The sequence below is a fragment of the Mixophyes fleayi genome, chromosome 10, assembly GCF_038048845.1.
Source record: "Mixophyes fleayi isolate aMixFle1 chromosome 10, aMixFle1.hap1, whole genome shotgun sequence".
Taxonomy (NCBI): domain Eukaryota; kingdom Metazoa; phylum Chordata; class Amphibia; order Anura; family Limnodynastidae; genus Mixophyes; species Mixophyes fleayi.
Genome location: NC_134411.1, coordinates 25,185,355 through 25,201,506, shown reverse-complemented (window position 1 = coordinate 25,201,506; position 16,152 = coordinate 25,185,355). Strand labels below are relative to the sequence as shown.

The following is a 16,152-nucleotide window of genomic DNA, read 5'->3' as shown; positions in this document are numbered from 1 at the left end:
AACTGGTGAGACGAAGGTTGCCTAAGCAGTAATCTGTAGAACAATGAGGCAACCTGCGTATGTCCAGCTGTCAGAGTACAATTTGGGAGTCACAGGTTGTCCGTCTGGTCTAATATAGTCCTGTTTGTCATTAAGCAGTTGAGCTGGACTATGTCGGATCCAGAATAGAATTTTTTTTTTACATTTATTTATTTATTTATTTTAAAGATTTTTTTGAACAAGTAGCTGGGGAATTTTTGTATTTTGCTGAATAATGGGTGCTATTATTTATAATTTACTTTTTAGGCATGATGGACAAGGTTGTTATGGACCTCTTGTGTATTATGTAGGGTTCTATTCATTCATTAATCCACAGCTCCAGGCTGATAAACTATAGGAAGTGGGGTAGAGGGGGCAGGTTGCCACTACTCTCCAATAAAGAGCCTGGCCTTGCTCTGGTTAGTCTGGAAGCTGGATACTATTCTACTGGAAGACCCCACATTGCTGGATCCTCCTTTCACTCTGATCATCAGTCCAGGTTGTCTGGGGCTGGTCATAGATTGTAGAGTGATGGTGGACAAGTGGCCCAATGACCTTCACCTGAGCTCTACACCCCCCATCTGGCTGCTCCCAACCTTATACCCCGGGGCAGCCTACTTCTGTGTCATGTGATCTCCTCTGTACAGCACAAAGGACAGACGACTTCTGCGTCATGTGACCTCCTCCTCATAACACAGAGGGGTCGCTCTGCACACCGGAGTAGGATAGAGTGCAGTGTGCTCAGTCTGCTCTCCCTCCTCCGTTATGCAGACACTTGGAAGGCCGCAGACGAGGCCACCGATGAAAGAAATGTTACCTGTCACCAGGGCCGGATTAAGGGAATGGAGGCCCCTGGGCTAAGGGGGCCTTTATTCCCCCGTGAGGGCCCCCCCCCCCTTCCCGGTGAGCCGAGCTGCCCGCCTCACCCCCTTCCCCCCTCCCCGGCACTTACCTCCTTCTCCTCCTTCCCCGGCGCGCTGTACGCTCTTTACTGAGGAGATCTCGTGAGAATGAGACTCACGAGATCTCCTCAGTAAGGAGACTACAGCTCACCGGAGAAGGACCACAGTGAAAGTGCTCAGCAGCACTGATCGCGCCGGGGGCGCCCCCGCCGCGACCGATCAATACTGCTGCTGAGCACTTTCAAGGGCCCCCTGGATGCCAGAGGCCCCTGGGCTGTAGCCCAGTTAGCCCTATGGTTAATCCGGCCCTGCCTGTCACTGATTTACAGGTTGTGTTTTATATTTATCTACATAATCTATAAGCAGTGCTGGTGTGGTGCCCGTATAATGGGCAATTGTAAAGCGCTACGGAATCTGCTGGCGCTATATAAATAAATGATGATGTCGATGATGATAATGGACGAGAGGTCTATTAGTATCCGGTATATCATACCTAAAAATATTATTCCATAAAAACATATTAAATCACCAAAATACACACACTCCACACCCCTTGGTTAAATAATACAGCCAACTAAACACGCCCACCCTCCCATCAGCTCCAATCACAAGCACAGGGCAGCAATAATTAAATGACATGGGGGTTGTCATTGATTTTCAGTCTGAAAAGTTTTCCCGCATATCAAATTGGTTGGACGACCATTTAGACTGAGAGCCTGGGAGACTCTCGGTTTCCCTCATGTAACGGAACGGCTGACCCTAGTGCAACTACATAATTAATTACCCTGTGATTTTTGTCTGAATGCAATTTAATGGATTTGTTCTTATATTGTATGTGTAGGAAAGCTCACAACTCCATACTATAAATTATTTTCTTTTTCTTTATAGTTTCCTATCTTACACTTTAAATTATTGTTGTGTTTCTTTTGTTTGTTTGTTTTTACTAAAGAAAAGAGCCTGTTGTTCTGTATTAGTGTTCTGTGCTGCTTGCTAAGCAGTGCAGGTTATACATTCATTCTTGTCAGAAGTCTATTGTTTCCACTAAACTCCAGCACAGCTATAATCTTATGTAAACAACCGGCTTGTATTATCCTAATTGTTCTACAGCAGCCCAGAATTAAGAACCTTCTCCTGGTAAATACAAAGTGAAATTGTGGAGGGAGCAATAATGGAGGCAGCACGGTGGCTCAGTGGTTAGCACTTCTGCCTCACAGCACTGGGGTCATGAGATTGATTCCGGACACTGGCCTTATCTGTGTGGAGTTTGTACGTTCTCCCCGTGTTTGCGTGGGTTTCCTCCGGGTGCTCCGGTTTCCTCCCACACTCCAAAAACATACAAGTAGGTTAACTGACTGCTATCAAATTGACCTTAGTCTCTCTCTCTCGCTCTGTATGTGTGTTAGGGAATTTAGACTGTAAGCTCCAATGGGGCAGGGACTGATGTGAATGAGTTCTCTGTACAGCGCTGCGGAATTAGTGGCGCTATACAAATAAATGGTGATGATGATGATTGTGGAGAGTTGCTGTTGTTTACGGAGCTCAGGAGTCATGCATGCGTAGTAGGTTAATTGGCTGCTAAAAAATTGACCCGTGTGTGTGTGTGTGTGTGTGTGTGTGTGTGTGTTAGGGAATTTAGATTGTAAGCCCCAATGGGGCAGGGACTGATGTGAGTGAGTTCTCAGTGGCGCTATATAAATAAATGGTAATAATAATAATAACCAGCTTTCACGTGTAAAGATCTATACCACACATTTATTTTATGACATTTATAAAGTTCAATGTAGGATGTTTCGTATTGAAACACATTAGGATTAAGTCATATTTCTTTTTATATGAGAAAACCAAGTGATCAACGATTCTCCTCTTTTGTAAGAAAACTGTCTTTATTCATAAACATTCCGCTAAGTTTTGTAATATTCGGGACGGAGTCTGCCGTTTGATCCGCTGTTGAATCCACTTAAGTGTGAGTATGTCTCATTATCTGCGGATTTGAACATCGCTATATGATTCTCTATGGGTGTCCTTCAGTCGGAGGTTTGAATATCCTTTTAAGAGGCGCGGGCAGTGTTCGAACAGACCTGATCTCCAGCATCATCAGGAGGGTCAACACTTTCTACGGAGTGCAGTGCATGTGAATCCTCCCTAACTGGTACAACAGTGTTAACACGGCTCATGGCCACGACCTCCCGGTACGGAGCGATTCATCTATCAATCAGCTGACAGTGTTTATGTGGATGTTACAGCTTACAGCGCTTTTTCCTCGATGAAAAACAGAGATTTAGGGGGAAATTCAATTAGCCCCGGAGAGTCTCATGGACGTTCAGGAGACACCTTGCAGAAGATATTTTGACAGAAATCCCCATAGAGGTTCAAGCAAAAATGAGCAGAGATTTCTACCATAATTGCCGGCAATTGAATTCCCCCTCCATAGGCAAACCGAAAGGGAGGTTTCCTAGTGCCTGGAAACCCCCCTCCAAGCCTGGGACTCTGTATAATTGAGGTGGCTGGACCCTGCTCCCGCTTCACACGGCTCTGCTTGAAAAGGGAGAGCTGCGTGCACCTAACAGTAGTGCAGGCAGCATTGCCCATGTATATTATGGGGATAGGAAGAGTTGGAGAGCAGCCAAGCACTGTCTAATATTATAGCCACGCCCCCATGCATGCTGGTCACGCCCACTGGTGGCGTGGTGTGGAAACCCCCCTCTATAAATCCTGTGTTTGCACCTGCCCTCAGAGGAACATTAACTGACCCAGGTCGAATATCCATATTTGCACACGCCGGCATGTTGTTACCATAACGCATACGTAAAAGTGGAAATCTGTTGTCCATAGTACAGCATTTATTGTTACAATGCCTGTTTTTATTATTGTGTGATATCAATAAATATATATATATTGGTAATCTGTGTTAGTGTTAGTTTTGTGATTAGGGCTGGTGACAACGCTCAGGGCTGTAATAGTTTTTCATTTTTATTTTCTACTATTTTCTACTATTATTGGGGAGTTCACGAATCTCTTGAATGGCCGGGGGAGAACGTTATATTCAGGTTTATATATTGAGACATACTGTGCGCCGTTAGGAGGTTATGTGTGTTTTTATAACATTTATAAAGCACCTAAATATTAGGCCGCATATTGCAGAGAATGTATTTGTCAGAAGCACGCAAACACGGGGAGAACATAAAAACTACACACAGAGACCCCAGTTGGAATAGAACCCATGACCCCTGTGCTGTAAGGGAGCACTGCTAGCCGCGATAATGGCTTATAACAGGCTTTTTTATTCAAAAGAACATGAACTTATAGGAAGAGCAACATTTTATGCTCTGTAAAAGTTATTATTTTTTTTCTTTATTTTTTTTCATAATGTTTCTTAAATACATTTGTCAGCTTTAAAGATATTACAATTAATTCAAGACCAACAAGTAAAGATACCTGGTATCCAGAGACTAGTGACTACAGTCAGGGCCAACTGCACTAGACAATTAGACTCTCACTTAGGGGTCTATTTACGACGCCAGGGTGTTAGCTCTCAATATGTTCCACTGTTTACTATGGTGGTGTTGCCCAGTAGTGCCCCCTCCCACCCTGTGATGGTGTAACTTTGAGAAGCTTTTTCTTTTCTCAGCTTGATGGTTGATGGATAGGTAGTTAATGCCAGAAAAATCTAGGATCTCTCCAGAGTTAACCCTTTAATAAATAAGAAAAGTATTAAAAGAGTCGCTTACACCAGTATTTTGGCTTTCCTCACCACTGAAATAGACCCCTAACACTGCCCGGCTGAACCTGTTTCTTTGATGTCTAAATCTTTTTTTTTTTTTTGTATACATTTTATTTATAGGTAGCATTGGGGTGTTATGGCCCAGGAACCAGCCTCCTGCCCTGACTGGCTGATGTCCCTGTCTGTCACCCTAGTACAGGATGCAAGTATGGGTGCATCGCCAGTCAGGGCTGGTGGCTGATTCACTCCTCCGCCCTGATGTCTGGCTGGCTCCCATCCTGTTCATCACCATTCCTTCTATTTCCTGGCCCATTTCCATTTCTCACATTTCCTCCCTGCTCCTGTTTCTCACCTTCCCCTCTGCGCCACCCCCTCCGTTCTTCAACATGTGTAGAACAAGGGACCTAGAGGAGACAGACAGAGAAGTCTGCCACACACAGTATTCAAACCCTGAAGATCAGTCAGATAAGTGTGGCAGTTGTGGTATATTAATGTAAAATATTGGGGACCAGTAATATAAATTATAATGACCATTAGGAGTTATTATTTTAATAGAGTTTCTTTGTAATAAATTGGGGGGGGGGCTGTTAATGTAATGTGGGGTTGGTAGGGGCTATCAATGTATTATAGTGGCTATTAATGCAATGTGTAGTCTCTACGCTAGTTGGGGATAGGAGGCCTATTTATTAACTGCGGCTGCTATTTACTTAATATCGGGCTGGTTGAGGGGGGGGAGGCCTTGAGTGTTTACTCATTGTTAGGCTTTCCAGGATTTGGATTGTACCTATTCCTTTTCCAAACAAAGCCCTAGCGTTCCAGGATCGGCCGAGCATTAACTGAGCTTAATACACTAGCAGCAGCACAAATTAATCAAAGCTGCAAGTAGGAGAGAGCAGATCGGTCTGCCAACTGTTATGATTCTGGTGGCAAAGTCATGTTAGCACATTGTCCTGAATATCATGCTTAACACTTCAGAAGGGGAGGCACGTACACCTAACAGTGGTATGCAGTGCATTTCCGTTGTATTTGAAGGGGAAGGATCAGCTTAGCACAGGGCTTAAAAAGCCACACCGTGAACAATAACCTGTGTCTGGGGAGGGAGAGAGGTGGTTGGGGGACCACCTAGTAATTGGAAAGGGCAGGACAAGCCCCTACAACAGATAAAGCATATCTCCTCTGGCAGAGTGGGGCTGCTTCAAGGAGGCATCTACTGTTACTGCCACTGTGGCAGGGCGAGACACTGCCACATCTGAGGAAAGGGTCAACCTCCTGGGAGTCAGGAGGAAGCCCCATCCATTCCTCATAGGAAAGGAGATTGGGCCTATTTAAGAGCTTAAATGCAGTCTACTGTTGGCTGGTGTATATGTTGGCTGATATATATGTAACAGGGCGGATGGTTGGCAACCCAAAAGTAGTGTAAGGAAGGATTCTACAGGCTCGGTGGCATGGTAGAGAGGCGAAGGTCCCCCCAGTAGTGTTGGAATAAAACAAGCAACACAAAGCTAAAACTGCATAAACTCGTGGGTTTATAAGTAAGTAGCAGTAGTGTAGGAAGGTAATACCACGATACCATCAATATGCAATGTTATTCAACATGTCACAAAATAAATAACATTTTAGGAATCTTGGTTCAACAATATGCAAACATAAATTGACACAACACATAGGTCACTGAATAAATATATATCCCAATTTAAATTTAGGCACTGTGCTTCAGTGAAATGGATTTCAAAGGATAGATACTTTAGTAGAAAACCAGTTGCTACAAGTTAATTAGACCATCACACTAAACTCTGTGACAGCAGATAATATAGACCAATCACAATACTTTTAGTGCAATTATACAGATCATACTTATCACACAAAAATCAGGGTGAAATCAGTAATCAACCTGACACATGCGTGACTCCTAAACTCCATAAACTACAGCAATTCTCCACAATAAATGATTTCCTGTGTAAAGGACTCGCAATCCATCTAGTGGGATAAGCAGCTCTCTCCCAGCAACTGTAGGGTTAAACAACTTGCAATACATTCATCAGCAACCATTTTAGGCAGTTTCACAATAGAAACAAACTTCTGATGCAATATAGATAAACTCTTGTGGTAAGTGATTGCTATCTATGTCCCAGTCTGCTTGCAGATAACTTTAAATACAGCAGATTTGGCTGGAACAAACTCCTTTAGACAGTGCTATAACAGCTCTCGATAGCAAAATACAGTCCCAGTCAGAGGTTATAATAACACAGTTTGATGTCTCACTTAAATAACTTAAACATAGCAAAGCAAAAGAAACTTATCAGCTGCTGACTGATGTCAGCAGGATCATATAAGTCCTGCTGACATCACATGGGCAGTGGCAAGTTATGTATTTTCCTATACTGGCTCCTCCCCTTTCCCCAAAAAATCTCCTGGAACCCTGAACTTTCTGCATTGCTTGGTATGCTGTCCATGTATAAAGCTGTGTTGTGCTGTGGATCCTCACAATAATGCTTCACAAGACTTTGGCTGATGACTTGATGTTAACCCACTACATCCACCAAAATGAGAGAAGATGCCAATGTAATCTTTTTGCCCAGGGCTCTAAAATGTCTAGGTATGGCTCTGGAATAAGCCCTACATATTAAAAATGTAGAGCTATAGCTTGTCTAAAGAATATATATATATATATATATATATATATATATATATATATATATATATATATATATTTATTTGTAAAAATGTGCAATAAAAAGGGACATTTTACAACATACAAGAATCGCTGTAACACTGTATTGTTGTTTCTTAAAACTAATTTTTAAGAACATTTTCAGATTCCTCCACTTTCTAGAATGCCCCTCCCCCTCCTAACTTTAAACTATACCGAGTGATAACATAACACGAAGCACGGACATTCCCCTCTGCTAAGCACAATTAAGCAAAGAAAAGAATGACACTTCCTTTATCACACATGACATTTTTTAAGAAAACCATTTGCTAAAGTGCGCCGATCCTTCCCTTTCTCCAGGTATTCTACCTTCGGCATCATGCACTTCAGCTGTTGCTGGGGGCTGTGCAGTAGACTGTGTAACCTCATGTGGTATTTCAGAGTCAGGCAGGAGCTGTGACGTTTATGCTCGGAGGCGGCTCACGAGCGCAGTGAGCATGCTCCCGCTACTACATAACTCATGACATTCCTTACGAGTATTCCATACCTGCCCTGAAGTTGGCTCTTGTTCTTTCACATGTCTGAAATTTAGTTGTGACACAGAATAAACTATACAGCTGTGACAAATATATTAACATGTTTATATATATATGGTTTGTTTAGACACTATAAAGGGTATTTATGAAAATGGGTGCTAATAACAAGATAGTGTTGCCTATAGCAACAAATCAGAAGTTTGCTTTAATTTTCTAAAATACAATAGGAACAGATCCTTTCTATTATATTGGTTTTCATACGTGTGTGTTTAATTTGTAGCTGATGAAGTCAGTTTAATAGATAAAATATACAGAGATATCTTAATAACTTGTGCCTAGATGTTTTACTGGACTGTAACTCAGAACTCAAGACTAAGGCTGTATGTACTAACATACATGGAGCTGGAAGCAAAGACGATTCATACAGTGGTGGAACTGCCATGGGTACAATGCTAGCTCCCACCCGAGGCCCCTGCACCTCCACATCACCCCCCAAGCATACAGCTTTGCACTGAAAAGAGCAGAGTCCTCTCCTGAGCGGCGCATGAACAGAAGTGGCCCCCTCTCTGCTCTCCTGGTGCCATATGTAATATTTACCATTACATACCATGCAGCACTGCTCAGAAACGAAGTAGAGGTGACAGGTGATTTTGGTTGAGGGTAGAGAGCAGCACACAAACAAGAGAGGGTAGAAAGAATTGTCCAGTCTGCTCCTCTGTGCACGACCCTGTGGTCAGCCACGCAAAGAGAACGAGAAGAGGCAAATATGGAGAAAAGATTGGAAATGTGTTGGACTTTCCTCTATATTTGCTTGGGCAGATATTTGCTTTCATTAGATACATTTTTACTAGAACTGATAGTGAATTTTGGAGTGGTTACAGCTATATATATATATATATATATATATATATATTGAGAAAAGTGTGCAAACAGATGGCTCCTCACACATGTTTTCCTGAAGCACTTTGACATTTATTTTACTTGTCAGGATGGATAAACAGTCTTGGCAGTGTCTTCAACAAACAAAATGAAACTTTTACAGCAATAAATATAATCCAATAGCCCTTAACTCTGGCTATAACAGTTAGATCCCTAATTGGTTACTGGCCACTTTTTGGCACCAGTCTCCCATACACAGATCAAACCCAGCTTTTTAAGCTTCCTGTCAGACCTCGCTCTGGCAGCACCTTTAGGCTGTGGTTTCTCAGGGAGACCACTACTGTTTCCTCCAGTAGAAGGTGGCAAGATGTCCCAATTGTCACATTATATATATGTATATATACACATACATATACACACAGTATATTAAAATAGCAAATAATAAAGATCAACAAATAATTTATAAAATTGGTCTCACAGCCCTCATCATCATCATCATTTATTTACTTAGCACCACCAATTCCGCAGTCTTTCACATCAGTCCCCGCTCTATTGGAGTTTGCAGTCTAAATTCCCTACCAGGCAGACAGACAGACTAGAGAACATTTTGTCAGCAGTCAATTAACCTACTAGTATGTTTTTGGAGTGTGGGAGGAAACCCACGCAAATATGGGGAGAACATACAAAGTCCACACAGATAAGGCCCTGTTCAGGAATCAAACTCATGACCCCAGCCAGCACTGTCAGGCAGAAGTGCTAACCACTGAGCCACCAGGCTCATAATGGCCTTGGTCGGCATCTATGAAATTATTATATTTGTGCGTGCAGTCTCAAACAGCAGGTTCAGAAACTATCGCTACCACTTGAAATCCAATCTAGGCATCCAATCTAGGCACCCAATCACCGGAAATCATGAAACAACTTTATCAAAACGATTGTGCTGTTTGTGTGAAGTCGTTAATGGATATAAAAAGTTCTAAATATGTTCTTTTTTCAGTAGTTCCAAGCTAGAAATTTCAGCCAGCTAGATTAATAAAGCTGTGTGAATGGGGGGAGGGTCACAATAACGTGATCAGATCGCTGTTGTCACATCTTAGTCCAAGTTGGTGGCTAACGCATTTCATGATCAGTTGGATTGTTCACAGGGGAACAAATGTGTTACTAAGTGAGTGGCTAGCTTTTATTTGTACATTTGGTTCCTGTAATGCACTGTAGTTGCATTACAGAAACTTTACATGAAGTGGCAAAAAAAAAAAAAATGTTCATAGAAATGCTAACAAAAACCATAGTTCAACAGCTGTTAAAATCCTTCATTTTTAAAGTCTAAGGAAATAGTAACATAAAAGATTGCAAACTGCACACACAGGAATGTGATAAGAACTCTGACTGAAGAATGGTCACAGGAAGGTTAGATCTTGAAAAAGGAGCCAGACACCACCCCCGTTTCATCTCCCGAAACATAGTACATCATACTTTCCTGAATAACCATACACCCTCTCTATGTGTGCAGTTTTCAAGTGCTTTGGTTTATATAATACAGGAACCTATGGAGGCTGTTCTCTTACGGGCAGCAGGGTATAACAATGTGCTTGGAGTTGTAGTTTGAGATGTGCACCTTGTCTTGTTAATAAAGTCTAGACCAGTGGTGGGCAACATAATGCCCAGCTGACTTCACATCACGTGACCTCTACTGCAGAATGCAGAGACAGCACAAAGCACAGGCCAGTGGCGGATCCGGGGGGGAGGGATGACCGGGGTGATTGGGGCCATCTCCCCCCTCCCCCTGAGCACAAGCCTATCTTTAAAATGTGTCCAAGGCGCCGATCAACACGGCCAATCACGGGTTGAGGCTGGGCCAACTGGGCCAGCCAATCACAATGAAGGAGAGGCGTGAATATGCTAAATCGCCCCCCCCTAAGAATAAAGTCTAGGTCCTCCCCTGGCACTGGCAAGCAGAGGGAGGAGTGCAATAGTTTCCGGTCTCCCCTCCTTTGTCCAAGGGAAAAATAATTATTTAATTACTGTTTTGTTATTAGATTAGTAGTGGGCGGTCACTGGTACTCCCAGTAAGCGGGGGTATGTAGGGAGTATTGGAGTACATGTGAGATCTGAGGTCATGTGGGGCATTTAGGAGTTAGCGGTAGCATTTTTAAACAAGTGGGAGGTCTGAGGGTCATTTTGTGGTCTATGGAAGGTTTGAGGGGCATGTGAGGCATTTTGGGAACAGTGAAGTGGGGATGTGTAGGTCATTTTGGGTCTTTTTCTTTTATTTATTACCGAAATTAGGGAGAATGTGCTGCCCCTTTGAAGGCTAGTGGCTACACACTCGACCCCTGAAACGTGTCCGGTGGCCATCACAGGTCTAGATTAATAACATTCAAAGATTGTGTTCATTATACAGAGCGAGGAATTATAAGTCCCACAAGACAGCCCCAGACTGCCTCTGGGGTAGTGTATATGGATGTGAGATATAAATACCACTTTAATTATGTGGGCTCTAATATGTACTGCTTATAATGAGCTTAAGTAAACAACACCTACTAACACCCTAAAAAGTGGACACGATCACACCAAGTGGGGGGTTGCCTAGTGTTATGCCTTGCCAAGCCCCCATCTCTAAAGACACTTGCAATTCCTTGGGCGGGGGTCACTATGGTGAGCGAGGTATACTTCCCAGCATTCCCGGCTGTTAGGACAAGTCGCCTAAATCGTGACAAATGGGAGATATATACGTAAACTGTAACGATGAGCAGAATATTCACCTCATTTTGCAAAATTACATTTTCCCTACACACAACAACCACTATTAGCCTTCTTTCCCAGGGTGGGGTACGGGTTGCTGATGATGATCACACCGACACAGAGGACACCTGCAATAAAAGAACGATTTAAGGATAAAACGACAGCTACAATGACAGACTTTAAAGCCACGAAGGGCGCACTGACGTTACACAGTGCTGTCGGAGACCTGGTCTGAACAGTCGGAAGGAGGTGCCGTCATCCTTCTGCTGGAATCGGAGATCTGCAGAGTCGTTTTTCAGGTAAGATCTGTCATTGTAGCTGTCGTTTTATCCTTAAATCGTTCTTTTATTGTAGGTGTCCTCTGTGTCGGTATTATCCTAATCGTTGAAGCGATTACCACCGCTTTCGCAGACAATAGCTGATTACAGAGAATAGTTTCATTCCGCTAAACAGCAACTGTAAATAAAATGTCAAACACTTCAAATTCTCTCTCAGTGTAGAAGCCATTTACATGTATACAAATGTTATTAAGCCTTTTATACAAGGTACTTTTATTTTTTGTGGTACTTTAATTGTTGGTGACTCTCAAAGCAACACCAGTTTTATCCCGTCACTAACGCTACTCCTGACATATACACCCTTTAGACTAAACAAGTTGCAGATCAGGATTATTCACATTTTACCTAATCCAATATCATACTAATTATGCAGCTAAAATTGTTATGAGTCTTTAGCTCTTTGAGTGATGTTCTGTCTCTACCCACTGAGAGCTGATGGTCTAGGGAGGAAACGGAAACGGTTAAGCTTGGTACACACTACAGAAAATTTCTCCCGCTTGTTAGGAACCCCTCTAGCCGGTACAGCACAATCCGGAGTCTGCTCTGCCAGTCAGGTGTTCACTGGAGCCCCTAGTGGTGGGGACAGACTTGGCCGCAGACTAGCAGAGGGTCGTGAAGTGCATACCGGCTGGGGAGAACCCAGGAGAGCGGAGTGAAGTCCAGGCAAATGTCGAGGGCTGGCAGCAGACAGGGAATCCAAAACACAAGCCGAGGTCAAGGGTCACTAGAAACACAGGCAGGGTCCAAATCCAGGCATGGGGTCATAAACGGGCAATCCAACAGAATATCCAAAGGACTGGAACAAGGAGCAGAGCAGGTCAGCAGACTGGTAACAGAAGCTATAACCGGCAGTGAGGCTGCAGACCTCATTGCCTTAAATATACAGGTGGGCCAATCAGAGCCTAGCTCTGCAACTACTCCCAGGAGCTGGCTGATTAATAAATTAGAGCCTAATAGCCACCAGGCTATTAAGTACTTCTGCGCACGCGCCTGGCTGTCCCCTGTTGCCGGGACGCGGCGCTACACTGCAGAGCGTCCGACCGTTGCCTCGGCAACGGTCGGGAGTTGGGAGGAAGTGACGTCCCGGTCGTCATGGTGACGGTCGGGACGCCGGGGAGCACAGGAAGTGAGCCACGGTGGCTGTGAGTACCGTCGCGGCTCGTGACACCGATGTGATATCGTTAACAATTTTACCAACGACTGAAAGTTCTGATCAGCATGCCGGATCATGTGTACACACTATACATGTTTTACAAAATTTACCTTCTGATCTGTGCTCTTCATCTGTCATAACCATCAGCTGAAACGATCATGACTCTGTAAACTCTATGGAGATCTGGTCCTGAGTGCAGACACACTGCAGAATTGGAACGCCATTGTTCCATCGTTGAACAAGATTTTTAGTCCGTTTATAAAGTCAAATGAAACGATACGATAATCTTTGGAGCGATAATCGCTCATTGTTGGAGCGCACACACTAATGCGATATCGGGCCGATTGGACGTTTATCGTGCGATTGTCCCGATAATTGGGTGAAAAATCCTGTAGTGTGCACACAACATTAGACTACACTGGCTAAGTTATTACAATCATCTCCCTCATCCTACAAAGGCTTCATTTGTTTCCTTGGCAAATAATTGAGTGTTGGAGACATATGTACATTATTCCATACAATCTTATTTTAAAGCATAACTGGTCGATTTTGCCAAATTAAAAATGTTGTTTAGCCTAATTTAAAAAAAGTCAGTAGTCAGTGTAGATTTGGCTGCATTTGTTGTCTAGTTTACTATACAAAGCATAGGGCACTTCCAATTCATAACTGCTAAGAGATTCCAACTTTACATGATCATCATCATTTATATAGTGCCAGCAAATTCTGTAGCGTTTTACAACTGGGATGCAGAATACATAACTGCTGCAGTAACATGAAACAACCAGTATTACACCGAAAGTCAGGTATTTAAACTACAGCAAAATGCAAGCCAAAAAAAGGTTTCATTTCAATGGATACAATAATATTTCAATGTTTTTTTTTTGTAATTAGTAGCACGGTTATGAATTTTAAACCAATAACATATTTATTTTTTATAGATTTGGAATCACTGCGTTTCGCACTTTTCTCTCCAGTAGCCGCTATATGTTGTGCCATCGTCATCATTTATTTATACAGAGCCACTAAATCCACAGCGATGTACTCTCTGTATTTGTCAATCACATCAGTCCCTGATCCCATTGGAGCTTACAGTCTAAATTCCCAATCACACATGCACAGACGAGGGTCAATCTTGATAGCAGCCAATTAACCTACCAGTATGTTTTTGGAATGTGGGAGGAAACCCAGGGAAATACGGGAAAATCATACAAACTCCAGACAGATAAGGCCATGGTCGGGAATCAAACCCATGACTGCAGCGCTGTGAGGCAGAAGTGCTAACCACTAAGCCACCGTGCTGCCCACAGATAATCATCCAATCAAAATTGACTGGATCATTACCAAACATGCTCAGATATGTGGTCAGAGATTACCGCCATCCCTTGTGTAGAGTCATCTTCCGACAGGCCACTGTGACGCTGGATCACGGCTACAAAACCGGGCTGATCCTGTCGGCCTGTATGCACGGCCGGCTTTAGTCTTACTTAAGACTATAGAAAACACTATGAATTATTATTATTATTAAAACGCTAGTGAAAAGTAACAAACCATTGATACTGAAGCAACAGTGGAAAAAAAAACTGCTGCCAAGTCCAAAAATTAAACCTTAAAAAAAAGTTTTTGCAAAATGTTCTCCTCCTAAAATAGCTATGGTTGTTTAAACAGAACTGTGAAATGACACAAATTGGATGAGCATATCCCTTTAAGAACTTCCTTGCATAACAGAGATACAAACTGCATAGCAGAGACGGAATGTGTTCTTTCCTCTATTGATAGTGGAAGATATTTTTGTTGCATCTCTCACTTTAAAAAGCAATATCTTCAACACGTTCAGGAAGTGAGTGCAAGGGGAAAAATCGCACAGACAGCACAAGCTGTGGATCTCTCGTTATTGGGACAATTTAAAAGCAACTTATACTTTCGCCATGATTTCCTTGAAAAGTTGATCCGATTGACAGGGTGGATTCATTCTAAATTACGTTTGTAGTCACAATTGAGCTGATGATAATCACATGAAAACTTGTGCATGCAAATTATCTATGTACTATACCTTATTAATAGAAATCGCTTTTAACTTAGAATCTATGTTATTACCAGACGTTATTTTTTTTCATCTTATAGAAACCATTCAATGTATGATTCAGTCCTGTATTTTCCTGTGTCTCCCCCATACCATTAAGTACATATACTTTGGGCTAGATTTACTAAGCTGCGGGTTTGAAAAAGTGGGGATGTTGCCTATAGCAACCAATCAGATTCTAGCTGTCATTTTGTAGAAAGTACTAAATAAATGAAAGCTAGAATCTGATTGGTTGCTATAGGCAACATCCCCACTTTTTCAAACCCGCAGCTTAGTAAATCTAGCCCTTTGTCTCTAATGAACAGTCAGTCTGTAGTTACCTTTAACATATCCTTATACCTTCCCATCTCAGAATGGGCCGTTATCAGGCACCCAAGGACCCGAAATTTGCCAGCGGCATCAGTGGTCTTCTCCAACACCTTAGTCCAAACCTGTAAAGCTTTTTCCGTCTGGTTAGACTGATAGAGCTGAAGTCCTTTTTGGATCTGCTGTTTGGTTTGGTCCTGACCCATTTTCTCACCCAGAAGGCTCATAAAATCCCGTGTAGGCAAAGCCAGTAGCTGCAACGTTAAAACCCAGATGAAAGGACTAGGCTGAGATTACAGACACCGGATGCCCATAGTTTCCATGGAACTTGCAGCTACCGGAGGCCTGAAAACCACCCAGCACACATAAAAATTTCCTGGAGGGAGCGTAATTCTGAATCGCAGAACGACCACCATACGAACTGTGATAGGAAAACATACAGGTACCCAGCTTGGAAGTGAGAGCGCACACGCCTTGGTTTGCGAGAGACATCCAGATTTGGCCCCAGCCCCCACTGCTGGGCACAGCTGTGCCTGCCAATCTCAGGCTCGTCTCTTCAAAGGAATGCCAGTGCTAGTGACTCAAGGTCAGAGAGGGAGAAAGCACCAATAGCCCACCCCTCTACCCATTAACAGAAACATGCAGTAAGATCCAAATTTAAAAGGCCTTGTACCCCACCACCACTACTACGACGGATTTAATTTTTGCCTGAGACTACCCCCTCCCAAGAAGAGGAGCTGTATAAAAATATCCCCAGGACAGACAAATGATCAACTGGAGAAGCAGCAAGAATTCCACAGGCTAAGATGACAGAGATCATAGCCCCT

At 43.0% G+C, this 16,152-nt stretch overlaps 1 protein-coding gene across 1 annotated transcript in view; it reads right to left on the bottom strand.

Moving 5' to 3' along the window:
- The window catches only part of RAPSN (receptor associated protein of the synapse), a 32,774-nt gene extending 16,622 nt beyond the window's left edge, over positions 1-16,152 (bottom strand). The window contains exon 1 of the mRNA XM_075188108.1: positions 15,340-16,152. Within this exon, the coding sequence (XP_075044209.1) occupies positions 15,340-15,552 (213 nt within the window). The 5' untranslated portion in view covers positions 15,553-16,152. The remainder of the gene's footprint in view (positions 1-15,339) is intronic.